The sequence below is a fragment of the Colletotrichum paranaense genome (genome assembly GCF_030867605.1).
Source record: "Colletotrichum paranaense strain IMI 384185 chromosome Unknown Scaffold_2.1, whole genome shotgun sequence".
NCBI classification, from domain to species: Eukaryota; Fungi; Ascomycota; class Sordariomycetes; order Glomerellales; family Glomerellaceae; genus Colletotrichum; species Colletotrichum paranaense.
Genome location: NW_026848960.1, coordinates 1,314,775 through 1,342,226, shown reverse-complemented (window position 1 = coordinate 1,342,226; position 27,452 = coordinate 1,314,775). Strand labels below are relative to the sequence as shown.

The 27,452-nt window shown below is 52.0% G+C and overlaps 12 protein-coding genes across 12 annotated transcripts; 6 read left to right on the top strand and 6 right to left on the bottom strand.

Moving 5' to 3' along the window:
• Window positions 1–87: 87 nt before the first annotated feature.
• On the top strand, window positions 88–1,267 carry CPAR01_02337 (uncharacterized protein; the record flags this gene model as incomplete). The annotated part of the gene is made up of 2 exons (XM_060486625.1): window positions 88–659; window positions 724–1,267. 2 exons carry the CDS (start codon window positions 88–90, stop codon window positions 1,265–1,267), a joined length of 1,116 nt encoding a protein of 371 aa, XP_060353953.1.
• A 1,117-nt stretch (window positions 1,268–2,384) lies between these two features.
• Window positions 2,385–4,030, top strand: CPAR01_02336 (uncharacterized protein; the record flags this gene model as incomplete). Its single annotated transcript, XM_060486624.1, has 3 exons — window positions 2,385–2,957; window positions 3,026–3,554; window positions 3,612–4,030. The coding sequence occupies 3 exons, from the start codon at window positions 2,385–2,387 to the stop codon at window positions 4,028–4,030; spliced, it is 1,521 nt and encodes a 506-aa protein (XP_060353952.1).
• Window positions 4,031–4,146: 116 nt separating this feature from the next.
• Window positions 4,147–5,308, bottom strand: CPAR01_02335 (uncharacterized protein; the record flags this gene model as incomplete). The annotated part of the gene is made up of 2 exons (XM_060486623.1): window positions 4,147–4,805; window positions 4,954–5,308. 2 exons carry the CDS (start codon window positions 5,306–5,308, stop codon window positions 4,147–4,149), a joined length of 1,014 nt encoding a protein of 337 aa, XP_060353951.1.
• A 1,484-nt stretch (window positions 5,309–6,792) lies between these two features.
• Window positions 6,793–8,459, top strand: CPAR01_02334 (uncharacterized protein; the record flags this gene model as incomplete). Its single annotated transcript, XM_060486622.1, has 2 exons — window positions 6,793–8,240; window positions 8,297–8,459. 2 exons carry the CDS (start codon window positions 6,793–6,795, stop codon window positions 8,457–8,459), a joined length of 1,611 nt encoding a protein of 536 aa, XP_060353950.1.
• A 409-nt stretch (window positions 8,460–8,868) lies between these two features.
• Window positions 8,869–10,477, bottom strand: CPAR01_02333 (uncharacterized protein; the record flags this gene model as incomplete). Its single annotated transcript, XM_060486621.1, has 3 exons — window positions 8,869–9,195; window positions 9,250–9,360; window positions 9,425–10,477. 3 exons carry the CDS (start codon window positions 10,475–10,477, stop codon window positions 8,869–8,871), a joined length of 1,491 nt encoding a protein of 496 aa, XP_060353949.1.
• A 957-nt stretch (window positions 10,478–11,434) lies between these two features.
• Window positions 11,435–12,480, top strand: CPAR01_02332 (uncharacterized protein; the record flags this gene model as incomplete). The annotated part of the gene is made up of 3 exons (XM_060486620.1): window positions 11,435–11,672; window positions 11,726–12,271; window positions 12,326–12,480. The coding sequence occupies 3 exons, from the start codon at window positions 11,435–11,437 to the stop codon at window positions 12,478–12,480; spliced, it is 939 nt and encodes a 312-aa protein (XP_060353948.1).
• Window positions 12,481–12,847: 367 nt separating this feature from the next.
• Window positions 12,848–14,362, bottom strand: CPAR01_02331 (aminotransferase class-V; the record flags this gene model as incomplete). Its single annotated transcript, XM_060486619.1, has 1 exon — window positions 12,848–14,362. One exon carries the CDS (start codon window positions 14,360–14,362, stop codon window positions 12,848–12,850), a length of 1,515 nt encoding a protein of 504 aa, XP_060353947.1.
• Window positions 14,363–17,060: 2,698 nt separating this feature from the next.
• Window positions 17,061–18,421, bottom strand: CPAR01_02330 (uncharacterized protein; the record flags this gene model as incomplete). Its single annotated transcript, XM_060486618.1, has 2 exons — window positions 17,061–18,128; window positions 18,185–18,421. 2 exons carry the CDS (start codon window positions 18,419–18,421, stop codon window positions 17,061–17,063), a joined length of 1,305 nt encoding a protein of 434 aa, XP_060353946.1.
• Window positions 18,422–19,093: 672 nt separating this feature from the next.
• Window positions 19,094–19,414, top strand: CPAR01_02329 (uncharacterized protein; the record flags this gene model as incomplete). The annotated part of the gene is made up of 2 exons (XM_060486617.1): window positions 19,094–19,246; window positions 19,304–19,414. 2 exons carry the CDS (start codon window positions 19,094–19,096, stop codon window positions 19,412–19,414), a joined length of 264 nt encoding a protein of 87 aa, XP_060353945.1.
• A 109-nt stretch (window positions 19,415–19,523) lies between these two features.
• On the top strand, window positions 19,524–21,204 carry CPAR01_02328 (major facilitator superfamily transporter; the record flags this gene model as incomplete). The annotated part of the gene is made up of 4 exons (XM_060486616.1): window positions 19,524–19,636; window positions 19,710–19,772; window positions 19,837–19,951; window positions 20,008–21,204. 4 exons carry the CDS (start codon window positions 19,524–19,526, stop codon window positions 21,202–21,204), a joined length of 1,488 nt encoding a protein of 495 aa, XP_060353944.1.
• A 167-nt stretch (window positions 21,205–21,371) lies between these two features.
• On the bottom strand, window positions 21,372–22,587 carry CPAR01_02327 (cell wall glycosyl hydrolase YteR; the record flags this gene model as incomplete). Its single annotated transcript, XM_060486615.1, has 2 exons — window positions 21,372–21,461; window positions 21,529–22,587. The coding sequence occupies 2 exons, from the start codon at window positions 22,585–22,587 to the stop codon at window positions 21,372–21,374; spliced, it is 1,149 nt and encodes a 382-aa protein (XP_060353943.1).
• A 2,262-nt stretch (window positions 22,588–24,849) lies between these two features.
• Window positions 24,850–27,113, bottom strand: CPAR01_02326 (uncharacterized protein; the record flags this gene model as incomplete). The annotated part of the gene is made up of 4 exons (XM_060486614.1): window positions 24,850–25,217; window positions 25,289–25,823; window positions 25,896–26,412; window positions 26,917–27,113. 4 exons carry the CDS (start codon window positions 27,111–27,113, stop codon window positions 24,850–24,852), a joined length of 1,617 nt encoding a protein of 538 aa, XP_060353942.1.
• Window positions 27,114–27,452: the final 339 nt, after the last annotated feature.

Genomic DNA, 27,452 nt, shown 5'->3' with positions numbered 1-27,452 from the left:
CCATCATCTCTTTTACCGTGGACCACATTACCTCTACCACTTCATTCTCAACCATCTCCGTATCTTTCCTCTCAGTCGAGCTCCGCAATGGCGATACAGAAATTGAACAACGGCAACATGCCGCCAGCTACGCAAAAGGCGCTGAAAGTCCAAGGGGCAGGGAGTGTCGAACTGCAAGATGCCTGTCCTGTGCCTCAGCCAAAGATTGATGAGGTCTTGGTGAAGGTCGTCTGCATTGGCATCAACCCGTTTGACTGGAAATCACTGGATATGTCTCCATCCCCAGGCTCCACTTGGGGCTGTGACTTTTCTGGGCAGGTCGTTTCTGTCGGGACAGAGTGCAAGAAGCACTTCAAGCCTGGTGATCGAGTTGCAGGCGCATCCCCGGGCAACAGCGCTGACGACCCTCACAACGGTGGATTTGCCGAGTATGTGAGCGTCCCAGAAGCTTTATTGTTCGATATCCCTTCTTTGATGGGCTTTGAAGAAGCTGCCACACTGGGGTGCGGTATGCTCACCATCGGCCTTTCTCTATACCACGTCATGAAACTCCCATTGCCGCACGCCAACAAAGCCTCTGGTGACGGCGAGCCTCAGTATGTGCTTATTTACGGTGGCGGAACCGCGACGGGCACATTGGCCATTCAAGCCGCGAAGCTGTGAGTATACTTAAGCAATTCATGAGATTGAAACGGCCAAGTCAGAGGCTGACATAGACCGCAGTTCAGGCATGATCCCTATCACGACCTGCTCGCCACACAACTTTGAGCGGGTGAAGTTGCTCGGTGCCGCACAAGTATGGGACTACCATTCGCCTTCCTGCGCTTCCGACATACGCGCTTTCACGAACGACCGTCTGATGTACGTGCTTGACTGCATCACTGACAGCGGGAGCATGAAGATCTGCTACGGGGCCATCGGAAGCGAAGGTGGCCGATATGTGGGCCTCGACCAGTTTCCCATCCGTGGGCACACGCGTCGCAACGTGCGTCCTGACTGGATCATCTCCTGGACGGTTCTCGGCAAGCCGATCAACTGGAAAAAGCCATATCGACGCGATGCTAAGCCAAAAGACAAGGCATTCGGGGAGCTTTGGGGGCCGATCACTCAACGGGTGTTGGATGCGGGTGATATCACGACGCACCCAATCGAAGTGAGCGATGAGGGACTTGCAGGGGTTGCGAAAGGAGCCGAGAGGGTCAAGCTGGGGAAAGCAGGTGGAAAGAAGTTGGTGTACCGCGTAGCCACGCCCGTAGCAGTCGCATGATCGACAGAGGTGTGCCATCTTCTCGGGACCGGGAAACAAGAATCTTTACCGAGTTAGCTGTGGGTTTGTAGCAATTGAAACACTTCCATAAGCACTATCAAGTGCTGATTGTTTCTCAGGTAATAAGACATGAAATGAAAGCGGTCTCCCTAGAATGGTGCCAACAAGCTTTGGATGACATCCTGGCTAGCATGGTACCAGGGGGTGTCGTGATGAGGAAAGGCGATGATGGGTTGTGGTGTGGATGTTGAGGCGTGTAGTTCCATTGAAGCGCGCCACTGTCTCCACTCACCCAACTCGAGCCGAGCAATTGCCGCGATCTACTCCACGGGGAGTCCTCCGAGCGCTGGCCGAAGGGGATAATTCCATATGCAATTAGCAGTGTACGAAGTCCAAGCTGGGTTAAGCGCTTATCCGACTCCTTCGCCGAGACCTGCTGTTGATGTCTTCCACCTTTCCAGAGACTTTTCGTCTCGGCTAGTAGCCAAGGTTCCACGTCATCGGCGATCCATCCTGGTGTTTCCTTGGATACAGATCCTTCTCGTCAGGTATCTCGAAAGTTCTTCAGGTTAGGCCCACAAGACTGAGTCGCTGACGGTAGCTTCGCGCCGTGTCCTGAAGGACTGTACAGAGCATGCAGGCATTGCTTCATCCCTGAATAGGGCAGCCGATTCTTCTCTCCATCGTACCATCGTACTATCTTGCAATGAAGGCTATGTCTGATAGCCGAAATCATCCATGGCCAGAGCTTTCTAGTGTAAATCAAGGTGCCACGACAGCCGATTTACCATCCTTTGGGAATGCGACCCCTGTCCGTGAAGAGCCTAGGTCGCGTATTTACGTCCCCGAAGGTGACTTACAAGGTAGATCTAGATCAGCAAGTCCCTGGAATAGAAGCTCTCACAATTAACTTTCATGCAGATGCACCATTAACAGCCCTAGTTCCACGCCCTGAGCTCCGATCGCAGAGTAAACTCGCACCTATTCACCCCGCACTCAATCTTGTTTGTCGACAACTCCAACATTTACCTTTGACTGCTTCACACAACCTCTGGTCCAATGTCCTTCACAGCTTTTGCAATTACAGTACCGCTACCACCATCTTTCCTGGGTCAAGATGTTGCACCTATTCAACGTCTCGTTGACAGCCTTATACGCTTTTATTATTCTCTATTTTCTCAACAAGATATGGGACAATATCAATTACTCTCGAAAGACTAAGGCTTTCAAATGTGGCGAGATCAAGACCTACTCCCACTGGGACCCTGTTTGGGGCATGGACTTTGTGATGTCCATGAGCCGTGCTTTCAAGGAGCATAGATGGCTGTCCTGGATGGAGGAGACTTGGGCTGCTCAGGGTACCAAAACCTTCAAGGCGCGATTCCTCGGCATGCGCATGGTCTACTCTTCCGAAATGGAAAATATGAAGGCCATGAGCACTAGCCAGTGGGAAGAATTTGTACTTGAGCCCATACGAGTCGACAACGGCGTCGCAACTCCGTTCACTGGAAAGGGCGTAAGCACTTCGGATGGCCAGTTTTGGCACTACAGTCGGGGCGTTATCAAGCCATACTTTGAAAGACAAGCTTTTGCCAACGTTGCCAGACTTCAGCCATTCACTGACCGAATGCTGGATCTGATACCCACGAATGGGAACACTTTTGACTTCCAAGTCTTGATCAGAAGATGGGTAAGTTGTGCCTTCTCCAGCTTGCTTGAAAAACACCCAGCTCATCATGATTCTGTCTTCTTTTGCAGTTTTTAGACACCTCCACAGAGTTCCTTTTCGGCCGTAGTCGTAACAGTCTTCAAAATCCCGAAAAAGAAGACGTCATGCTCGCCATGGTCGACATTATGCGTGGCGCTCGCGTACGACTGACCATGGGGAAGTTCATGTTCCTTCACCGGGATCCAAAGTGGTACGAGAGCATTCGTCTCGTGCACAAGTTCATGAACGAATACATCGACGACGCCTTCGATGAACTCAAGCAGCGGAAAGAGTTCCCTGACAAGTTTGCCGACAAACCGGAACGCACGGATTTACTATGGGACATGGCGCACCAGATAGAGGACAAGATACTCCTACGAGATCAAATCACCGCCGTCTGGGTTCCCAGCAATGAGACGACTAGCATCCACATTTCCAACGCCATATTTGCTCTCGCTCGTCATTCTGAAGTCTGGAAGCGACTGCAGAGAGAGGTGAAGGATACATTTGACGAAAGCGAGGAAATCACTTTTTCCAAACTCCGGGGGATGCAGTATATGAACTGGGTTATCAACGAAGGTTAGCAATCTGCTCCGAAGAGTTGTAGACCACATCTTAATAACGACGTCGTCGTAGTGCATCGAATCATGCCCAACGGCATTCAGATGATTCGCGTTGCCGCTCATGATACCACCCTTCCACGGGGTGGTGGCCCGGACGGCAAACAGCCCATTTTTTGTGCCAAAGGCGATATTGTCCACAGCAATCGCTATCTCATGCACCGGGATCCTGACTATTGGGGCCCAGATGCGGCCGAGTTTCGCCCCGAGCGCTGGAAAAGCGTCAGGCCATTGTGGCATTTCGTGCCCTTTGGCGGCGGGCCACGCATCTGCCCAGCTCATATCCTCGTAGCTACGGAGACCGCGTATGTTCTGACACGCTTTTGCCAGAGATTCAAAAACCTCGAAGCTAGAGATGATCGACCTTATGTTCCTGTTATGAGGGTTGGGCCAAGCAGCCTGCATGGCGTCAAGGTTGCAGTCACCCCGCGATAGATTTCAAGTTACGTGCTGGAACAAAAAGCAACTTGAAGCGATCTCGCGGCTTCCAGATCAGCCGAAAATTTGATACATAGGCCCAGTTTCTACCAATACTAGATCTCGAATTCACTCTATCTACCTCCTGCTTCCATGACAACATTTTCAGTGTAATCCATGACTTTCTGCATCCAACCATCATCGCACGTTAAAGTCTCCAGAACCTCATTGCGAGAAGATGTGCTTCCGTCTGCCAGCACCAGATAAAAGCCACTACACGGTCCGTGACATAAAGCTTGATCATTAACATTGATCTTGGCACGCAAAATCATGTCACGACTGGGATATCGCTCGCTGGTCGCGTTGAAAGCCTGTCTTTGCCCACACTCGTCTTCACTCATAGCAACCATTTGATAAAGGGGACCAACTACCGTCTCAACCATTCTGCCAAGGACACCTCCACTACCCAAGAGATTAGATAGGAAGCTCGTAGAAACCCAACCAGGATAGACGTGAAGGAACGAGATCCTAGGATGGGCCTTGGCGAGAAACATGAGAGCAAGGCTGTGAATAGTGGTGACTTGGTCAACAGCTCTTGGCGCGGTGTAATTCCCCTCCAGCCGAAGTCCCAAGTCGCCTCCTTCAGTGAAGAGTGGCTTTTCGTGCCCACCGGCCAAGACAGAGACAATGCGGGGTTCGTTGGCTCTCAAGAGGCTAGACATGAGTCCCTGGATCAATCGGATGCGGATGTAGTGGGACAGAGCGAAACAAATGTCAAGGCGCTCTTCTGTATCTAGGTTCCCGAAGGTCAGATAGACTCTTACGAACAGCCCGGGATGATGTTGCAGTACGAAGCCACTAGCCTCCCACAGAACAGGGAAGGGGCGTGAAGATGGAAATCAGGCAACAAAGCTGAAAATTGACATTCTGAATAAACTCACAATGTGGTCCCCCAAAGGCCAACGATCCTGGACTCATGTAAAGCAAGTCTACATGGGGCTCACGTCGTATGATGTTCTCACAGACGGCACTGACATTCCGGAGGAGCGCTATCTCGGTCTCAATGAAATGGATGCTGACTGAGGGGTTACTCCGTCGCAAGGCGGCGATGTGAAGGGCAAAACTGGCTTTCGATCGACCGATTACGTAGAAGCGCGGTGACACAAGACTGACGGTGAGAACTTTGAGGGTAGCGAGGCCAATGCCACTGGTGGCTCCGGCAAACACGGCTACGAACCCTGCTTTCCTTGCTGACAATGAGGCGTTATGTTCGAGGACGGAAAGTAACGAAGGCATTTCGTCAGAAACTACATGTAAGAATAAGGGGTTGGAAAGGATGCAGTTGGGGTGTATCGATGGGACCATCCACTGTCATGAAAGCTGGTTGTAGTATACCCAGAAACAAACTCACCCTACGCTTGAAGCCATTCATTTATGTCGTCTAGATATGCATTTAAAACGATTACCATCCTTTCTAACGTAGATACTGTACATTAAAGTTCAGACGTAGTTCATGCCTAAATAGGCTGACATGAAACATGACTAGCCACAATGTCGGAACAGCCTCTGAGACATGCTTCGATCGTATCAGTCTTACCTCGTTATAATATGTAGATTGTGTTCCACAAGTTTTCAACAGCTTTCCTTTGAGACATGCATGTGCAAGGATTCTCATCCTTGGGTGAAGTTTGAACATACAGGCCAAGGATGAGACAAATCTCGTAAAACTCCAACAGTATTGGTCTATGAATTGTCGAAACTTGATGCCTTGCTCGGAAGCGCAGTACACACAAACCTCCAACGGCAACTAGGCACCAAGGATGTGACCCCTGCGGGTGTTGTGTCGATCAGGGCTAGATGCATCTACACAGTGCCAGGGAGCAAACCCAAAGTCCCGTACGTGCGGATGAGACCATACTAGATGAACTAAAGATAAGGCTGCTGCTGGAACTTTAGTCTTCACTACCTGCATTTCCCCGCCCAGCTCCTTGTCAGACCACACATTTGGGTGGCTGTCAGGTTGACATATTGTCAGCTTGATTGGATGAGTACCGGATAGACACGTTGGGTCGTGCGAAATTCGTAAGCGCGAGCGGGACGGTGCGAAGGAGAATGATTGTGCACCCCACATGTCTGAAGGATTCAAGAGACCGCCCTGGAAGACCAGCCCAAATTCACGTAACAGGGGCAACCAGTGCTCCCAGTCCTTCCCGAGTCTGTTTAGGGTAGGATCGAAAAGAATACCTGCTTTGGGAGAATTGCGTATAGTGGACGTTGCCAAGGATTCACCGGCAACTTGAAGTAGACAAATGCTTTCTGGAATTAGCTATACCTTGTAGACATGCCAAGACACCCTGTGCTCCATCGCTTAGAGTAATGGTTCGATATCTTGATCATCGGAAAATGTGGGCTATTCGCAGGCAGAAGCGTGCCATTTTCATAGGTTCAGTGCACGATATGTTTGCATTGCTAGGACCACTCCCTTTGAAAACCAGGATCTAATGGTTGTGACCCGAGTCAGGATTCGTCATCAGGTAGGTTCTTTCATGTGGATGAAGCAAACAACTGGCTTCACATTTGCATTTGGAAACCCAACAGTCAGTAATTGCTTCTCGGACATGATCCTGTATTACGGATGTGTGTCTGATGGTGCTAGTAAAAGAAATTCAATCTCTGGAACTTGGATTATTGTCGATGCCATTATAGGAATTCTTCGCGGACAATTGAAGCACTGCAAAGATCGCATCGGACTGTATCACCAGAATTCATTTGGAACCAAAATGTCCTCCCAAACCTACGTCAACCACACTCAAGTTACTCCTGGCGTAACTTGGGACCACATTACTACCAATTGGCAAGCTCTCACTGCAACATCGCGTCTCACATTTACAGTCGCTGTCATTTGCACCGGAGCGTACATCATCTCCATCGTCAAAGAGCTCTACTTCTCGCCGTTATCTTCATTCCCTGGTCCGAAACTTTGCGCAGTCTCTCGGATTCCCCATCTCATTGCCACAGTTCGAGGACGCCAGCTTCCATGGCTGATTAAACTCCACAACCAATACGGCGGTGTCGTCCGTATCGCCCCCGACGCCCTCACTTTCACAGACGAGCGTGCTTGGTTCGACATCTGCGGCGCCACCAAAGCAGCCAAAGATGGCATGGCCAAAGACCCTCGTCTCGCAGCCCTCGTGGGAGGCGACCTTGTCAATCCCGACCCCGCGAAGCCACGATCTCAACAGACGCACAGTCTCATGCGCAAGGCAATGGTGCCGGCTCTAAAGCGCGATAACGTCAAGAAGATCGAGGGCATGATCAATGGCCACATCGACGAGTACCTTTCCTTTATGGAGTCCGCCAATGGTGCCGCTATCGACATGCGCGACATGAACAGCTTTCTGATTTGCGACCTCATAGCGGATTTGTTTCTCGGCGAGTCTCTCCATCTCTTCTCGGACCCAAAGTTCGTACCTTGGGTGCATTCTTTCGACCGGTTTGCCAAGGGTGTCACAATCCTAGCCGTCTTGAACCGGTTCCCGTTTCTTCACAAGATTCTACTTTTTGCCGTTCACAAATGGGGAAGCGGCGAGCGTGAGTCTTTCATGGCTCCAATCTTTGAACGCTTTGATCGCCGTGTCGCCCTTTCAGCAGCGAGGCATGACATGCTACAGATGGTCTTGGATGGAGAGTCTGAAACCGGCGGACGACAAGGAACGATGCCTCTAGAGCTGCTGAGGGAATTTGCTCCATTCCTGATGCTTGGTGGTTGCGAGGCCATGCCGACTGTACTCACAGGATTCGTCTATTTTGTCTCGCGTGCGGAAAACCGCGCTATCAAGGAGCGCTTGCTTGAGGAGGTCAGAACTATGTTCAAAACCGAGGCGGATATCACCATGGACAGACTCAGCAGTTCTCAAAAGGATCTGCCTTACCTAGAGGCATGTCTGCAAGAGTCAATTCGGTGCTACTCGCCAGCGGCAACTGGCACAGATCGCTGCGTTCCTTTATCGGGAGCTCAGATTGCGGGTAAGTTCGTACCTGGGAATACTGTTGTCATGATGCTGCATCAGGTCACCTACTCAGTGGAGCGCAACTTTGCCAGACCTGAGGAATTCGTTCCTGATCGATGGCTCCCGGATGATCGAGGACGACCAAAAGACTGTCTAGGCGATAAGAAAGGAAGCGTGCACCCCTTCTCAGTTGGACCCCAGTCGTGCTTCGGCCAAGAGTTAGTCTTACCGCCCCCGTTGCAAGGTCTGATTGGATTATACTGACACTCTATAGGTTGAGCTTTTATGTTCTACGCATGACCCTGTGTAAACTGCTGTTCAACTATGACGTAGCCTTGGACGCTGCGTCTGAAAATTGGCTGGATCACCAACTCACTTATAGCACACGGTCGAAGCCGCCTCTAATGGCAGTCATCAAACGGGCCAAGACGAGTTGAAAAGCGAGTTAAATGTTGGAATCCTGGTATCATGCCAATTTATCTCCAGAATACATGTAGTGCCAACATTGAAATTGATGGGGTCTTCGAGTCATCCATAGCAATCAAATAGCTTTGCCACATCACAGCATGAGCCAAGCATGAGTAGAATGCTGTGATCTCATTGAGTCTTGAATTCTAAAGGCCCCGAAGGCACACAAGATGTGATCAACACATTATCAGTATGCGTCAAGTTAATCTACAGGGTTTTTCCATCCTTTTCACGGGGAATTGGCTATTGCATTTGTAGTAGAGCAATGCGTTGACAACTCTGTAACTGGATGGTTGGGGATACCGAAAGGCTTTGTCACGGACTTTGAATTACTACGGTATCTCGTAGGCGAGCTTCCGGGTGTTTCCTTCCGTTCAATTACAGTTGCTCGAAGACGCGAGCTCTTATCCCTTGCGAATCTAGTGGAGGCATCCCGACAAAAAAGTCATGCGCAAGCTCAACGTCACGCCGTGTAGTCTGATAAAGTTCGAAGTCGAACCGAGAGAAGATCGTGGCAACAGTGAGATACAGCTCGGCATAGGCAAGGTTCATACCAATACATTGCCGGCTGCCACGCGCAAAAGGCACGAAATTGCGCGTGAGCCTCGTTTTATCATCGATCCAGCGCTGGGGGTTGAATTGGTCTGCGTTGTTCCAGTGCGCTTTGTTCGTATGAAGAAGATATGAGGAAGAGCTCATAACGGTCTACGAAGATTGATAAGTATAAGACCGAGTAAGTTTGGACTGTGTTGTACTTACACCTCGCGGCAGCCTGTAGCCAGAGTACATTAGGTCTTCGGTAGGAGCATACCGTGGAAGACGACCCGGTACTCCATAAGAAAGTCTTATGCCCTCTTGTATGACACCAGTCTGGGCTTTCATGTTAGAGAAGAAACGACTTAATTACTCGCTATTGTGGAACATGACAACTGACCAGATATGGGAGAGGCTCCAATTTTGCCACAGTGAAAGGTGGGCTCACAGACTTGAGCTCAGCTCGGAGGGTCTTAAGCATAGCCTGGTTCTCCGTGAGAAAATAGCTCAAGACCGTCAAGGCGGCGGCAGTGGTTTCCGTGCCGGCACCTAAGAAGATCGCCGCTTCGGCTTTAAAGCGCTCAAGAGTCTTGTCAGACTCCGGCAGCTGTTTGCTATCTCTCATCTCATGGAACACGGTTCGTATCTTATCAGGCTTGTCTTTGGCAAGGACCTCCGTGATCTGCCCAGAGATCTTCTTGTCATAGTCTGCAAGAGGCTGAAGCTTAGGATCGATCTTTGCTAGGACGCTGATGGGAATTTTCTGGATCAAGTCGAAGAGCCAAGGAAACATGCGGCCAATGGGGTGACCTTGCGGCATCTCATGGAAAAAGTCGAGAAACTCTTTGCCGAACTTATCTTGTTTGAGGTTGTCCATGCTCTCGCCGAAACAATACTGGCCGATGACGTCCATGGTGAGGCCACTATAGAGCTCTTTGAAGTCCATGACCGCCCCAGAATCAGCAAGGCCACTCATTCTACCAGCCAATTGATTGATAGTCTGGACGATGAGAGGTTCCAGAGCACGGATTGACTGCTTAGAGAATGATCCAGACAGCGCCGATCTGCGAATCCGATGTCTTTCGGCGCTATAGGTGTCAAACATGCTCTCATCCTGGGTTGCCATGAACCGAATCTTATTCCGAGGTCGATGTGGTCCACTGGCGTAGATCTCGTCGTAAAATGTGATGTCGTTGATATGAACTTCGCGAGGGTTGATCCTGACTATGGGACCATACTTGGCATGCAAGTCCTGGATTTTCCATAGAAAGCGCCCACGACAGATGGCATCGTAATAGAATTCGTACAAAAATGTTATTGCAGCAAGTTTCGGGCCGGGAATGTTTCTCAGCGGTGAGAAAAACAAGCGATAGACCACCACAACGATAGAATAGTGCAGTAGAAGTAGCACCAAAGCTTTGAATATGCTTAGTGAATCCCAAGTGAAGTCCATCATGGAAGCTGTTCACCGCAGAGTGCAAAAAGTGTTTTGGGGCACCAAAAATGCTCAGAATGACTGGAAGCTCAAGAATAATGCCACCGCAACTCAAATCCATGAAAGAATATGGCCGCTAAACCAAGGAGTCAAGAATAGCTTCTGCAAGGCAATGAGTCGGGCCAGCGGTCGCCGAGCTTAAGCTTTCGGCGTAATATTCGCCTCGATTTAGGCATAGATGTTCCATGACACAATTCGCACGGAAGACTAGGGAGCAATGTCCGAGAAAATATCGTCAGATGATTGCATGAGAGATGATACCCATGGATACAAAGGGTGACTGTCGTCAAAAGTTCCCGCACTACTCTTTACGAAGCCCCCACGAGGAAAATCAATCTTGGGAGGGGTGCGTCGTACTATCTACAGACTGGGATATTCCATCCTTCATGCCGAGCGGCAAGAGATGGTCTGCAAGTGACTAGTGAGATCCTTCGGGACCGGGGCATAAGAGAGGGGTGGTGGCGGGGATGATGAGAGCTATCCCATTGACGGGGCGAAGTGTCAAGGGGTATCTCCAAAGTCCCTCAACGTCATTTATGCAACTATCCGTAAGTTCACACCAGCATAGTTCCACTTCGACATCGTTACGTCCTAATGTCTCACCTTGGCGAATCCTCCGTGGCTAACAGGAACATTGCCTGCTGCCTGATGTTTACTAGACTTGGCAGGAAATGAAATAGGGACTTGAGGATTAGCCTGTCTGAGGTACAAACTCTTGGAGCTTTTGTAGTCGCCAAGATTAGACAACGGGACATGACGAAACAAACATGATTGAGATAAACATAATCAAGTAATGGCCTCAACACATCACCAGAAAAGGTTGCGAGTTCATCTCCCAGCTCCGCACCACATTCTCACTTCCTCTTTACAACTCGTTTTGAAAACCCAAGTTCATTCTCAGCTTCGTCGACCAACATGGCTACTACAAACACCGCTGCCCCTCCCCAAGTCGAGCTTGATGCCGGCATCGCCAACGGCACCGGTATGGACGAACTCATGGCAGATGCTAAAAAACGTGGCCTGGAAGAAGAAATCTCCCGCTTGACTGATAACCACCGCGTCTACACAGATGCTGCCGGTGGAAAGCTGTCCTTCATTCCAATCGATTGGAAGAGGCCCGGTCTCAGGGTCTTGGACTCCGCAACGGCAGATGGTATGAGTTTTTCCACATGCAGCTTTGCATGTTATGGCTGACCATCGGATTAGGCATCTGGCTGCAGGACCTTCGGAAGCAAGCGGGACCTGCCGCTGAACAGCAAACCTTCATTGGTACTGACCTAGTTGAAGCACTCTTCCCCAATCCTCGACCCGATGGCATCGAGTTCTATAAACAGTCTATCACCGAGGCCTGGCCTGTCGAGTGGCATGAATCATTTGATGTTGTCCACCAGCGCCAGGTGCTGGGCTTTTGCGGCAACTTCGCCCTCGAACAGGCTGTTGCCAATCTCTGCGCGTTGGCTAAGCCTGGGGGTTGGGTTGAGCTTGTCGAGCTTGACTGCGACCAGAGTCTGTTGGGCGAAGGCACAGTCGCTCGCGAGTTCTTCCAGCTGCTGGAGCAGATTTGGATCATCAAGAAGATGGGCGGGAACTTTGGTCCCAATTTGAAGGACTGGATGGAAGCGGCCGGTCTCGAGGACGTGCAGGTCGATGTCTTGGCATGTAAGGTTGGTGCTAAGGCGAAGCCTGAGCTCAAAGAAGCTAGCATTAATGGCGCTGCTGGCGCTGGTCCTATGATCGTGGCCATGGCCCGGAGTAAGTTCCCAATCGCACGTCCGGTTTCTTTGCGTAGACTAACGTCAGGCTCAGCCCTGCCAGAGCTTCAGGGATTCTCACCCGAACAACTTGACACGCTCGATGCCAGAGTTCGTCAGGAGCTGTCAGAGAATGGTTGTGAGTTTCAAAGCTTTGCTGTTAGAGGAAGGGTGCCTGCCGGAGGATTGAAGCCGAAGTCTAAGGACTAGAGCAGATCCTTTAGATTAGCTCGGCGAATACTAGTAACGAAGAGCAAAGGTTTTACCTAGTCGCGTCAAGTTTTGTAGATTTGGCTCTGTTATCGCGAATCATGAACTATATAAAAGCTAAGTACATTCTGCTTCGATCTAAGGGAATGAACAACATAAAATTGAAGTTACCCACGTAGCTTCTTTTTCGAAGCTCTTACGGTTTCAGTGTGCTCTGATTGATGATTCATGGCTGCTGCTTACGCCAATAGCGGCAATTCCTAGGTGAGCCCCATAGTAAGGTAGATGCACTCGGGCCGTGTACTGGAATGCAATCAAGTGAGTTTGTTATTGAACAAAACGTGGTTTATTGAGGTAATAATCATGTTCAACAGTGTTCGTGTGGCGGAAGGCCGTTAGCTGTTGTCAGCCTGTCGGTGTATCTCCTTTTCACAAAGTCCAGCAAGCGATCCACGTCCTTTGTCGTCGTCATGAACCCAAACGAGATCCGTACGGCACCCACAGGTGCCAAAAGCCTGACGTAGTCGTCCAGAGAGTCACTCTGGATGTCGTTGAGCGGTAACAAAGCCCTCTTGTCCAGACCAAAGGCAGCTTCTCCAGCGCCAGGGTTACAAAAGCAGCCCGTCCGTAGTGATATGTTTTCGACAGAGGCTTCCTTAGCAACCAGTCTCTCGTCGACGACCCTTCCACCAATGTCCAACAAGTTGAAGCAAATCGTTCCACCTCTCAGCTTCATATCCGTCGGGCCGTATATCCTGACCATGGGCGACCCGTCACTGTGTTCGAGATTCCGTAAACGATCGAGACACCAGCCGGTGAGACACCTGACCCTAGTGTCAATCAATGGCATGCCAATGCCTTCCAGCCAGTCCAGCCCAACAGTAACATCCGGTATTGACAAGAAGTTGACCGTTCCATCCTCAAAGGCAGCCTCATCTGGCGCCATGACGTGCCACGGAATTCCAACCGATGCCGCTGTGATGGTTCCACCTGAAAACCAAGGTCGTGAGGTGGCAAGCTTCGCCAGAGCATCGCGTCGTACAATCAGACAGCCAACGCCGGTCGGGTAGCCAAATAGCTTGTACCAGCTCGCGATGACAAACTCCGGTTGGACACCGGATCCTGCGGACAAATCGAGTCTGGAGGTCGGCAGATACGCCGCCGCATCGAGGAGCACGTCATACCCTTGCTTCTGCGCGACGCTGATCCATGACAGTGGATGACGGACGCCGCTGAAATTACTTTGGGCAGGGTACGCAAATAGACCTCTCTTTTTGGATTTGGTGTTGACCGCGTCGTTGTTGGTGGTTCGTGGGGTCAGAGCTAGTTTCGCAGCTGCAGCTGCAGCTGAGCCGAATAAGCCACCTCTGCGAAGGTTTAGTGCTGACATGAGGTCAGACGGGTCTATCCTCAGCTCCGGTGCGCGGACTGGAACGTAAGTGGTTCGTGTGTGTTTTCGGCGTGCGAATTCTCGGAGGCCGTTGACGGAGTTGTGGTTGTCGGACGTGAGAACCAGTCTGGTTCGTCTCGTGAAGGGGTATGATTCCGCAACGAGCCGCGCGGCGCCTGTTGCGTTTGGAGTGAAGATTGCAGTGTACTCTTCCGGGGAGGCATTGAGGTAGGATAGGACGCGGGTTCGTGCCTGCTCGACGAGGTGAGTAGCGGACTGACTCGTCGGATTGATAGAGTGCGGGTTGCCGCAAAGAGTTTGCTGGAGTCGAGTCTCGTGGGCTCGGATCTGGGATCGGGCGGCGAGTCCTGCGCCTGTGAAGTCGAGGTAGACGTGGTCCTGCTCGTCGAGGTAGCCATACTCAGTAGCGCGCAGATCATCTAGCCGCGAAGTCGATACATACTCGGGGTGGCTGTCGAGAATGTTCTCCATGCTGGCCACCTCCAATATCCCAATATCGGAATATTGGTGTTGGGTGAAGTCCAGTCTCGATTGGATTGGGTAAGTGGTTACAATACAAGGGGAAAAGAGGAATTGGCTTAGTAGGTAGTAAGAGGAATAAGTGCGGTAGGGCTTGTCTGTCCGGAGATGTTTGTGAATACTCCAGGTACAGCGTGTCTCTGGGGCAGAAATTTGTGTATAAAAATCAGGCAGGCCCTTACTTACTTAATGGGATGGAAGGAGGAAAAGAGTGGTAGGTAGCGCCTGCCATATAATCCCATCATTATCCGATCGTCCGAACTTATTTTGGACAACCAGCTCTTTGGTATGCATCCTGATCCTAATGAGAACCTTCTCCACTAGTATTACTTCTAGGGTGCCAGATATCAGATAGTGGAGGGTTGCATCGACCGTGGACCCGGGGGTTCGGCTAGCCCAAGCAGCTAAGACCCGTCGCCGAGTTCCATGTCAGAAGGAGAGTAGCAGCGCTTGGATGAGCCTCTCATTATTCGTCGCCTCTCTGACGGTAATGATTGGTAATATCGAACGAGAGGGCATGCACTGCGTACAAAGGTGGACTGTGCTTGGGGATATATACACCGTTCTTCTGCTTGTACGCGCAGATGTTGGGCAGACTGCTGCATTTGTCCTACCTGAATGCCTGCAGGTCCAGACCACGCGGACGACTGCGTTTCTTCGGATCCCCCATGCCGCCCATTAATTACGTGCGAAAGAAGTGCAGAACGGATGATTGGGTGGCACGACATGTTTTCTCCCTTCACCTTTGCGAGACCCTGTGCCTGCGTTTCGGGGAATGCTGTGGCGCCTAACGTGGAATTTCCGACAAAATTGGGTCGTGAGATATTCCATTTCGGGTTACCAATTGCTGACGGCCTGACGGTCTCGGACTGGTAGATCAACCGGTTCCTGAGTGCATGTCATTCCGGCACCTTCGCGTGGGAAGGAAGATCTTCTGTCAAGAATATTGATAAAGACACAAGCTCAAGAAGTGGAGGAATTTTGCAACAGGCAATGAGAGTCATGTTACAAAGGGGTTCCTGAATTGGATATTCTCGAACACAGCGCAAAGTGGCTCAAGTGGCACTTCGTACTTTTCGTCCTATCGCAAATTTGTTTATGTTTTATTGGTTAGAAACTTCAATGAATTAGACTTGGTCACGATCATGCTGTCCACGCCGACCTGCATATGCGGCCCATGATCGTCGTTGGCGCCGCTTCAGCAGAGCGGAGACACCCGTCGATGATAGACATTGTATCGTTAATCCCTTAGAGGTAGGCCACATGTTCAAGTGAAAATCACTGGGATATGCAGCGGCGGTGATTTTACGGCCGGTATACTATGCGGTTGAAGGCTCGTACTTGCATACATCTTCGCTGTAAGAGCCATATATAGGCGACAGACCGATGCACCGGACAGTATGTTGGTAACCAATGAGCGTTCAGGCCCTAATTCACAATAACATCAGCAAGCAGAACAAGTGCAGGACCTAGCTCATGATTCCATGAGAACGAACAACAGGTGTGTTCGCTTATTACCCAGCATGTTTGAATGGCATCATCGCCAACTCCTCGGACTCAAATTGTTGGTCTCCACCATGTTTTCACCGATCCACCCACGTTTTATTTTTCTCCACAAGTAGGATGTACGGCTCTCTTTACTTGGAAATACGAAAGATGGTGTGTAAGACGACTAACGAATATGTGCAGCGTTCCACATCTCAAACTAATTGCGTTGGGCTAAGCGGCTTTCCTTTCCCCCCTTCGATAAAAATGCATACTGTAATGGGACCATTTTCACCCAATCATTTGCCTGCATCAAGCGATTTTGCCCTGGTGCCCATGCAGCTCTCTCTCAGCTGGCGACATGGCAAGGTGCTACCAAGGCACAGCTTACTGTGCTTTCGCTAGTTCCTAACCGCATTGGGAAGCTTTGGGCGATGGAGGCGACCAGGCAGCTATCAAACAACCAAATCAAAAGGCTCGAAAGGCAATTGCTCGTGGAGCGCCATGAATCATTGGAAACTTGTCAAAGGCACTATATGACTTGGCAACAATCCACATCGTAGGCTCGCAACGCTTGAATTCTAGGTTTCGCGAAAGATATCCGCATCCTATCGGTATCCTTTCCCAAACTTAGGCTTAGCGCCAGTCGGGCTTGGCCACGGAGTGAATAGCCCATGTTCGAAATCATGAACAAGATCATGCCGACCACTAATAAAACACACACGTATCTGTCAACACCATCAAGCTGCACAATCTGCTTGAGAAGCGTTGGGCCCGTTATTCATGACCGATCTTCGGCGGAAGCCTGGAGCCAGGAAGCTTCCTACTATGTTACCTACCTAAATAGGGTTTACGAAGTTAAACCCTGAGACAAGGACGCGGGTTGATCGTCACTCGAATCTACGCCTTGGTCCGAAGAAAATCCTTAACTCACCTACTCTTGAGTAATTAGACCTGCTTCTCTGACCGAGGACACTCAGCCTATTTGCTTCTAGGCTTTCTTGGCAAACTCGAACCGGTGAAGAAAATTGGATGGAAGAAATTCCGTTTCATGTTTCATTTCTAGACTCGTTTGCTTTCAACCGCATAAGATCCAAGGAGCAATCTATTTCAATGTACCTAGCAAAGCTGGCAAGGGAATTGTCAGATTGTCTATCCCTCGATCTCAAATGACATCAAATAGATCTGAGAAATCATGCCATGTAAGAATGTTATCAAACGCCAGCGGCTCAAGCGCGATTGCATTCCACGGTTGTGATAGTCCAGTGCCAAAATTCTCCCCAGATGGCATCTTTGGGGACGCTGCTACCAGTATTGACGTCTCCTCGGCGGTTTCGCGCTGTCGAGTCGACTCTCTCGCCCGGTCTCGCAACGGCCCCATAGCCGCCCACACGCAACTCTTCTTCCCCCTCCGCTCATTCGCTTCTTCGAAGTCAGCGAGGCAAGCGATGTAGTTATCCACTGCAAGCCAAGCGCGCTCTGCCTCCCCTCGTTCAGGCGAATCGACGAGCGTGCGGAGCGTGAGGAACAGGGCGTATAATTGCGGATGCTGCTGATAGAACCAGGCGTAGCCGGGGAAAAGCCTTCCTGATTGAAGCAGGTACCCTTGCTCGAGCAATTCGATGGCAGTGATGAACAGGGAATGGGGCAGGTACCGGTACCTGCGTTCTTGTTGCATTGGCGCCGAGAGCCAGGCTTGGAGCATCAAGATGAAGCGCGCTTTGGCTACGGATATCCGAAGCAAAGACTCCGCAGCACGATATAGGTCACTATTCTTCGGTGCGAACCGGAGCCAGCGATGGGCCATGGAGGACTCCGTCTGCTGGATCTTGGCCTCCCTCGTTTGCTCGTCCGCAGCTCCAACAGCGGAGACGGCGTGGCGTAGGTTGCGGCAGAGGTCGAGGTTCATGATGGAAAAGGTCGTCTCGGTCCATTCGTCTCTTCCGGCAGGGGCCTCGTCCATCTGGGGCCATAGCTCGGTATCATTCACATTTAGCGGCAAGCGAAAGATTTTGCCGCGGTCGGCCATTGTGTTGTTGAATCCGTGGCTCTCGGGCGCCGTGGCGTCTAGGGCGGTGAGATGCCACCAGAGACGACAACGCATTTCCGTCTCAAAGGGGCCCAGGCCGAGACGGAAGCCGTCTTCGTGTACGCCGAGGGATTCTGCTATTCTGATAGCGAGGCCGGTGAGCGTCCAGATGGTTCGGCCGGTGTCGAAGGTTCTTAGTGCAGTCTGTGTATGCGTGATCAGCAATGGGTAATGTATTAGTGGAATCCAAATTGCCGTACCAAGTAGATTGCCAGAGCCTTCAACCCCTGCACGTTTGGATAAAGTAAGAACTGAGCCCTCGTGAATGCGCCATCTATTTCCCGCATAAAGTGGCGCAAGAGGACTAGCCTTTCAATACCTAGTTGGGTTACAACCTCGGTGCTAGACATACTGGTCGTTGCCGCAAAGGCAGTGGTATAAAGAAGAGCCTGTGTGATGTTGTCTGCTCCTTGAGGTTTGGCTGCGACACCAAGCATCACTGGCTGGATCGTGGGTATGTGGAGTATTTTGATCAAGGGATCAACGTTTTGTAGATAGACGATCCATAGCCTGGTAAGGACGTGAGGAGGTACTGAGACGGTCTCCGGGTCAGATCCAAAGACATCCGTGGCAGCTATGCCATAGTGGGGAGATATATGTTGAGTTGTTGCGCTGGGTCTGGGATCTCTAGTCTTCGTGCCGGCTATGGGTCGCTGTCGAGGCGGGTCCTAGGAGATATCAATATGTTTTCTCAAGACTAGAAGTTGCTCGAGCCATTACCCCAAGAAATAAGCCGACAAATACTGAATCATCTACAAAGTTTCCTCTCTCCCCGTCTCCGACAAGGACTTCTTGTGATGGCAGGATCGGTGGAGCCGGACCGGAGTCCGTCCCAGGCTTGCTCTGTCTACACGGGTCTTGCACCGGGGCCCCATTACGAAGAGAGGAGACAAGATTGGATAAGACCCCTTCAACTCGAGCAAGTCGGTCAAGAACTTCCTGGTTCGTCGGTTGTATCGTCTGCTCTGGAGGAGGTTGTGACGATGACTCAGTTACTTGATGAACTACAGCAGTTTCGCAAAACGCTGGTACGTTCGCATCGCATGGCGAAGAGGACTTGACTGATCTGGCATTTACGGGGGCTCTTCTCGTTCTGGCCTCGAACACACATGAGAGCTGTAAGCGAGTGCACTGCGAACAAGGGAGGCCCCGATTGCAGCGGACTTTGCGATCACGACAGGGCTTGCAAGAAGGACGGTCTCGTGGTCCCAGACGTCTTTGATCACTCATCGCAGGTCTGGTCCAATGAGATCCAGGAAGTTGTGAGAAGAGAGCTTGTAGTCGGTAAGATGAATTCGGTAAATTGAATCATGAGCTAGAGTCATGCTAAATGGAAAGATGATGATGGCGTTTGCGGTTCGGTGCGCCTCCCGAGGTTTCCCCGCGTGCCCCATTTTGGCCGATCGGCCGATCGGGCGAACCTAGTCTAAGTGTTGACGAAGTAGAGTATTTTAAGGAGATTCTGAGAATGAGCAATTAACTTGCCCTTTGAGCCTTTCCTATCAACTGTTCAAGTACATTCTACCCCTGATCTATGAAATGGGTGCTGTTGACGTCAATTCGCCCAACGATCTTGCCGGGTCCGATCCTGTGTCTGATCTTGACACGGGGGTGGTAGCATGGGATGACCAGCATGACACCCAAAACCCAAGGTGAGAACTATATGACAATAAGTCAGAAACTCTATGTCTGGATCTGATATTCAATGATACTGATGTGACGCAGAAACTTCCCGTCAACGAGGAAATCTACCATCCTGGCTCTGCTTAGCTGCATGATAGTGCTCAGGTTCGCAGTCTCGCCTAGATGCTGAAGCGTATAAAACAAATACCTGATGCCATTCTCCTAATAGTTTCTTGACGTCCTCAGTCATCGCACCAGCTGCTTCAAGCATTGACTCTGAGTTTCACAATGATTCATCGACAGTATCTTCAATGGTCACAACTATCTACGTCTTTGGCTACCTTGTGAGTATGAACAACTACAATCACGACTCAAACATTACAATACATGTGCTTATCAGTCCTTCTTAAAGGTCGGTCCTCTTCTTCTTTCACCGCTCAGCGAATTCTACGGTCGACGCCCAGTATTCTATTACGCCAACATCTTCTACACCCTCACCCACGTCGGCAGCGCCCTGTCCCCCAACATCGGGTGCCTCCTCGCCTTCCGCACAATTTCAGGCTTCGGCGCCTCGGCATGCTTCTCCGTCGCAGGCGGAATGCTAGCAGACCTCTATGATGTCCACCAACGCGGGGTACCAAACGCAGTCATCACGACGGGTTCTCTATTCGGACCCGTGCTCGGGCCCTTGTTCGGGGGCATCATCACGCAACGCGCAGGCTGGCGCTGGATCTTCTGGACGCTTCTTATCGCATCTGCCATTGTGACGGTCCTCATGAACCTTTTTACGCCAGAGACAAATGCGCACATTATCTTGCGTCGGAAGGCATTGCGGATTGGAAAGGAGACGGGGAGGACGGACTTGCTGAGCTTCTACGACAACCAGGTCGGAACCTCGTCCAAGAAGAATCCTCAGACACTGGGCCAAGCACTCCGCCGCCCCTGGAAGATGCTGTTCCGCTCACCTCTGGTCCCGGTGTTTTGCATCATGACGGGCTTCATCTCAGCTCTCTTATACATCCTCCTCACATCCACGTCCTCTTTCTTCCAAGAAGTCTACGGCTGGCCCCTCGAGACAGCTGGACTCGCCTACCTAGGCCTCGGCTTCGGAAGTTTAATCGGTCTCCTTCTCTTCGCCAGAACCTCAGACCTCATCGCCGCACGCCTCGCAAAGAAGAATGGCGGCCTGTACCAGCCAGAGATGAGACTGGTCACCGCCTTCATTCCAGCCCTATTCATCCCCGTCACGTTTTTCTGGTATGGGTGGTCAACGTATTCGAGGACGCATTGGATCGTCCCCTTGATCAGTTTGGCGCCGTTTGGCTTTGCTCAGGTTGGGATCAACGCGTCTTCTCAGGCTTACTTGATTGACGCCTCTGGGCCCTATGCATCCTCCTCGTATGCTTGCGTTGTATCGGCTCGCTGTCTTATAGGTGGGTTTCTTCCCCTGGTTGGACCGAGTCTATACAGAAACCTTGGCCTAGGGTGGGGCAATTCGGTACTTGGTTTTGTCAGTTTGGCCATGGTTCCGATCCCTCTTCTGTTGTATCGATATGGACAAAGACTTAGAGAGAGGAGCCCTCTGGACACCGTATAGATAGACAGGATGGCACTTCGCCGCATAAGGCTTTGTAGTGGCCTAGCCAGGTCTTCACTGTCACACAAGGGCATTGACACGAAGCTAGGCTGGAGCTGTAAAGCCATATATGGAAGCTTTATTTCTGTTCTAGGGCTCGGGTCTATGATCTTTCCTCGGTCCAGTGTCTACTTGGCCAGCTCAGCCTCAATAGCGGCAAACATGAAAGACCCGCTACCACGGTGATCGTTCTCGACGATAGGGATGCTGGTGTAGTACTAGAAACTCCAATTAGCAAAGCAACTCTCGAGATGCGGGTTCAGCGTAATAACAATAGCAACTTACCTCAAAACTCGCGTTCGAGTTCAGACTCCCAACCTGCACCGTGCCCGTGAAGCTAATGAGCCCATTTTTATCATCCCGAATAAAGTCCCTCACAAGGGCCTTATACGCCTTGAGCCCAACATCCTTGTACTTGGCCTCGAGGAACCCCTCCCGAACACCACGCAGCAGTCCGTAAGCAAACATGGCCGCGGCGCTCGACTCGAGGTAGTTGCCCTTGCGCGTCTGGTACCCCTCGTTCATGATAAGCCACCACCCTCCCGACGCATCCTGGCTCCGTGCCAGCCCGTCCGCAAGTGTGACAAAGTACTTCTGCAGCCGCGCGTAACCTGGAAGGTTCTTGGGATACACTTGCAGCGTATCAATGAGCGCCATGAAATACCACCCGACGGCACGGTTCCACACCAACGGGCTCGCTCCCGTCACGGGATCCGCCCAGACGGCGTCCTTTGCCTCGTCGTACCCGTGCACAAGCAAGTTTGTCGTGTGGTTCCGGGTATGCTCCTCAATCAGATCAAACTGCAGCGCAATCTCCCCCCACGCCGTGGTATTCCCCTTCTCAAACAGCGAGACATAGGTCGCATAAAACGAATCGGCCATGTAGATCCCGTCCAGCCACATCTGATCCTCGTAAATCGGCGCGCGGTGCCAGAACCCGCCGCTAGGCGTCCGCGGCCACCGGTTCAACTGTTGCCGCAGCCCGTCCGCCGCGATCTTGTACTTTGCTCCCGCCGTAGTGTTGCGCTGGTAGAACCAGAGGAGGTTGTTTCCGATGCGGATGTCGTCGAGGGAGTACCACTCCGGGTCCCAGCCGTCGAGGACACCGGCATCGGAGACGAGGGAGGAGACGGCGGTCTCGGCGGCGCGGAGAAGGGTCGCGTTGGAGGCGGCGGCGGCGGCGCGGGCGATGCCTTCGTAGAGAACAGCCGGGCCGTAGCCTGCGTCGATGGGGGCTTTGCGGGCGACGAAGGACGAGGCGAGCCAAGTTGAGTAGGGGCGGGAGGGGGTTTGGGCTAGGGCGAGGGTGCCGGCGAGGGCTAAGAGGGAAGCGGAGGCGCGCATCTTGGGTGCTATGGAGGATGAGAGGAGTTTGAAAGAAGCCCAGGGGGTCTAGCAGTGAACCTCCAATGTACGAGATGAACGCTGGGTAGGAGGACCAGATGTGTTGGAATCACTAGTATGGGCTTGCTTGCCTATATACCTCTTGGTAACGCCATAACCATCACCCATCCTTGACCGCAGTCCGCAGCGTACAACCGCACCATGGACAAATTCTGGAGGCCTTCATGACGACTTCAGTCGTCCCCCAATTTCCGGTGCGCCGATAAACATCCGCAGTGCATGGCACATGCAAGCAACTGCGCCTTGACAACGTCGAATTGAGCCCTCTAGTTGGACAGAGAAAGACCCTGCAAGAAGTCAGGGTTCAAAAACACTTCTCAATGGAGGAATATCGCAAGACCTGTTGGTGGAATCAGCGAGGGGGTAAAAAGGAGGGGAGGGAGCTCGATGATGCACTGCATCATGCACCGCCAAGGCGGAAAAATATAACGACGTTGCAACGGACTTCTTTCAGCAATGATAGTCCCCCATCTCACATCGAAGCTGCTCCCCAGTTCATCTAGTTGTGGTCCGGGGAGCGTGGGGAGGCAAAGGCTTGGGTCACGTTTCTGGTTGATCGCATCTCGCCCCGGTCAGCAACAATTTTCGGGGCATCTGTCCTCGAACGCCCAGCATCGTCTCGCTCGCCAAGCCCCCGAATGTCACCAAACCGGCCAGGGCCACATAATTAAGGGGAGGGCCGGCGCCATATGACGGGCGGCGAATCCGATCACGGCCCCCGGGTGACGCTCAACAACGGAGCTAAAGACCGCAAGCTAAAATAATCCCCCGAGCCGTAGAGAGGCGGGTAGAGGATCAGATGAGGGAGTCGCGGCGGGGTAATCAAAACACCGCACTTCCTCCACGGGAACCCGGCGCCCGCGGCATCCAGAGTGGGTCCAACTCAGCATCACTTCCACTCCGTACACTCCAACGCTCCGGGCGGTAGTGGAGTCCCGTGTACTCCATAGCCCGTCCGCCCCGCCCGCCGCAAACACTCGGATCAAACGGCACCGCCATGTGGCCATCATTCCCGCCCCAAGAACAAGCCCCCAAGGGCTAGGCTGGCACGGTTGGGGTGTGGAGGAACGGAACGCCAATCGAAGACTGTCATTTTCCGCTGTCAAGGTCGCTTCCTTAATCCTGGGACAGCTGGGACACGGGAACTGCAAAATGCTGACCTTGCATGCCCCCCAGAATCTTATTTCAACACCCAGACCTCTGGGACTCCTCTCCTCCCCTTGAAGCTGATCAACACACTACATGGCAGTCCGAGCTTTGTAGGATTTAGGCTTTTTCGGTTACTTTGTTGGTACTACCTGCTTATTCCTACATCAAACCAATATTCCCTCTCTTAACCTCGCTTTCCCAGGCTGGGAATCGCCTCTCACACCAGCTTTCTTGGAGAACGTCGTCTCAAGTCTGAACGGGACAAAACACCACTACCACCACCCACACGGATTGCTGAAACTTCAAACCCAGCCACATGTTTAAATCCCAACCGGCATGACATCGACACACGCCCCGAAATAAGGTTCTTGCCGCCCCCGGAAACAAAGGCGTCTTTGCTGCGTAAACGTTCGCTCGGTTGTCATATCCGTGCGAACCAACCTGTCAAAGCGAACAAACACTCAAGACCAAAAAAAGACCGAGCAACGCAAAGGAAAATGTCTTGAATGCATTCCATTGCCGGCTCGGCAGGGCAAAGACCTCGGCAATCTAATGTAAGAGTAAACTTTTCCTCGGAGCAGACAGCCGCCAGAATGTCTTCATGAGAAAATGTTTGCTGCCGAATCTACAACATGAAGGGAGAGAAGTGGGATTTTTCATAAGGTAATTCCATTATATGAGCTTATATTTTTGCTCTTGTGTTCGTATCAAGACCGTTACTTAAATTTATGGCAAGTCATCCACCTTGTCTGAATAGGGATGGTTTCGCGTTGTTGCGTTAAAAAAAGACAGTAAAAAGAGCCCACGGAACTCCGCCACTTGAACCCAAAATGCTCGCCACATCATGCGAGAACTTGTACTATCCACACACATACATGCCCGCAAAAACCTCTCTTTCTTGACCTGTTGTCTCTCAATGCAAAGGGTAACGCATGAAGAATACGATCCAAGCCATAAGCCATTACAAAAGATTTTCTGATCCATCCCTCCCCCATCAAAAGCATAATGCGCCGTTTGCAACCAAAAGAGAGAAGCATTAAAATTTCGTAGCTTTTAGATCTCATCAAGAACCGTGCTGGGCTTCCACTCATTGGTATCAATCGTCGCCTCGGGATCGGTCCAGTTGACAGGCTTGTGGATGCGCAAGAGACGAAGGAAGTAATCCTCGACAACGAGCAGGTTAAGCAGCACGCCGTTGCAGTTCCAGGCGAGACCGCAGACGATGGCGCCGGCAACGGCGTCGAGGACAAAGTGGTTGGCGGTCGCGACGATGGCGGTGAGGATCAGGGCCGGGTAGGCCATGCCGACGGCGACGATGGCGAAGCGCTTCCAGGGCCGCGAGCGGATCGAGGGGAGGGGGAGGGTCGCGACGGTGAGGCCGATGAGGAGGGAGTAGCCGAAGTGCAGGGAGGGCATGGCGGCTGTTGTTGCGTTTGTCAGTAAGGATTTCAATATTGGGGCTGCAATCGTGATTTGGGGGTCCAAAACTCACCATACTGGTTGCAAAACTTGTTCGTCGTCCAGACGCTGCTCTCGCCGGTAGAGCTGTGCACGGTATCCACGAAGCCAAAGCTCTTGGCCTCACCGGCATCGGGACCGTTGTAGTTGGGATCGCTCAAGAGACGAGGGGGCATACAGGGCCAGAGGGTGAAGACGACAAAGGCAAGCAGGTTGCAGGTGGCCATGGTGCGTCGGCGGGCCTCGTACAGGGCGGGACCGGCCGAGTTCCAGCGAATGTTCTCGTTGCCGCCGAGCTTGGCGGAGACGGCGCGGCGCTTGCGGGTGGTGGTGATGAAGTAGAGGATGACGAGGAAGAGGATTGTGCCCGGGATGTGGATAAAGGAGTAGATGCGGTTGATCCAGTGCATCACGGTGGGCATCTGCAAAAAGTACTGCTGGACGGGCACCTCAATGAAGACGTGGAGGCGCTGCTCGAGGTGGATGAGCTGGAGTGCGTGCTTGCGCGCCACGTCGACGGTTCCCTCGTTGAGGGTGAGCGCGGTGAAGGCGCGGCCGACTTGGTAGACCTATATTTTGATGGTGTTAGAACGGTCCAAACATAATTGCTGGAAGGGCGGCATCAGGAGTTTCCTGCTTACCCAGTAAATCAGGGCCCAGTACCATGCCTCGACCAAGAAGGGGAACTTGCGGAGGACGCGGCTGAGAAGTCTGTCCTTGTATACTCTGGTGTTTGGTGTCGTGACGATGCGCTGGTATCCAAAGAACTTGATCCTGCGAGAGCGTCGCGGCGGCTCTTCTTGCGGTGTCAACGTTGATGATGAGCTCCAGGCGCCGAGGGAGAGAAGGGACTCTTCAGAGTCTGGGGTCGAGTTGCCGGAACGGCGCTCGTCAGATCGCTTGTGCTCGGCATCATCGAGACCGGCTCCCTTCCATCCCAGGTTATCGTAGGCGTTGGTGTCGCCAATGTTGCGGTTGAACCACGTTCCTCCAAATAAAAGGGTGATGACCACCAAGGGCTCTGCCACGGCACCGATACCCATGTTTCCTTCTTGTATCTTTTCTTTCTTGCCTCGTGTGACTGAGTGACTGAGTGACTGATGACGGAATAAACAGCCGACGATGGAGACGGCGATTAGTGAAAGAGGTTTGAGGAGACTGGAGAAACTTGGCTACTCCAGTTGTGACTGCTGCCGTGTGGTATTTGAGGGCGCGGGAGGTTCGGCAAGGGCCACAGGTCCCGAAGGCTGGATGCGTGCGGGTGGGATGGATCTGACAGACTCAGTCCACCGGTGTGTGCTGGGCCAAGGCCCAATGAGAGAGGCGACCGGAAGGTCGGGGATGTGAGTTTAAGATTGTCCGTGTCAAAGGGGGCCAAGTTTGAATGTCTCCTGAACTACCGGGGATTTCCTGATGAAGATCTAAATTGAGTAGTGTACGGAGTACGGACAAGTGAGCAAAGGAGGAGTAGTCAAGATTAAGAAGAAGGTAGACCTGTCGAGCGGGAAGGTCGAAAGGTAATCAACAACAAACGGGGGAGCTCGAGGTAGCGACGTTCATCACGCAGCATGGATCAGATGGATCTGTTAATAATACCGTAATAGATAGAACATGGACTTTCGGCACACTTTGAGCAGAAAGCCCAGGCTCGGCACAACCCACCAAGCTGGACCTTGACCGACCGTATACAGAGTTACCGGGTTGGTGGCCTTTGCACTTTGCGTAAAGGTAAGGTAGCGAATCCAGCAGCCCATGCCATGCTTTGCGCATCCTCCTAGGCTGTCTTCGCCCTCCTCGTCCTTGCTCGCAAAGTTCGCACTCCCACCACCCGCCACAGTCCACATCAGCGGGCTCCGCATGGCTCCGAGGTGCTGGGGAGGAAAGTGAGGAACTCAAGCTCAAGCCGCGCACCGCATGTCGAATTCGAACCCGCCCTGGTCCCTCTCGCAATGGCCCCAAAGTGGATTGTGGATGGTGGGAAAGGCTCTGCTGCCCGTGACCAACCCTGTCCATGACACGGAATTCCGATCTGTAGCCAATAGCGGATTGTGGGCTGTTGGGGCGGACGGGCTGGGATCCCTGACGTGGACGAATCGCCCGCCAAGTGCCGCGAGCGCCAAGGGTTACATCTTCCTTTTTGTGTGCTGCGTCTTTCTTTCGCCCTGTGTGAGATGAGAGCTTCTGCTTGGCTTGGTTGG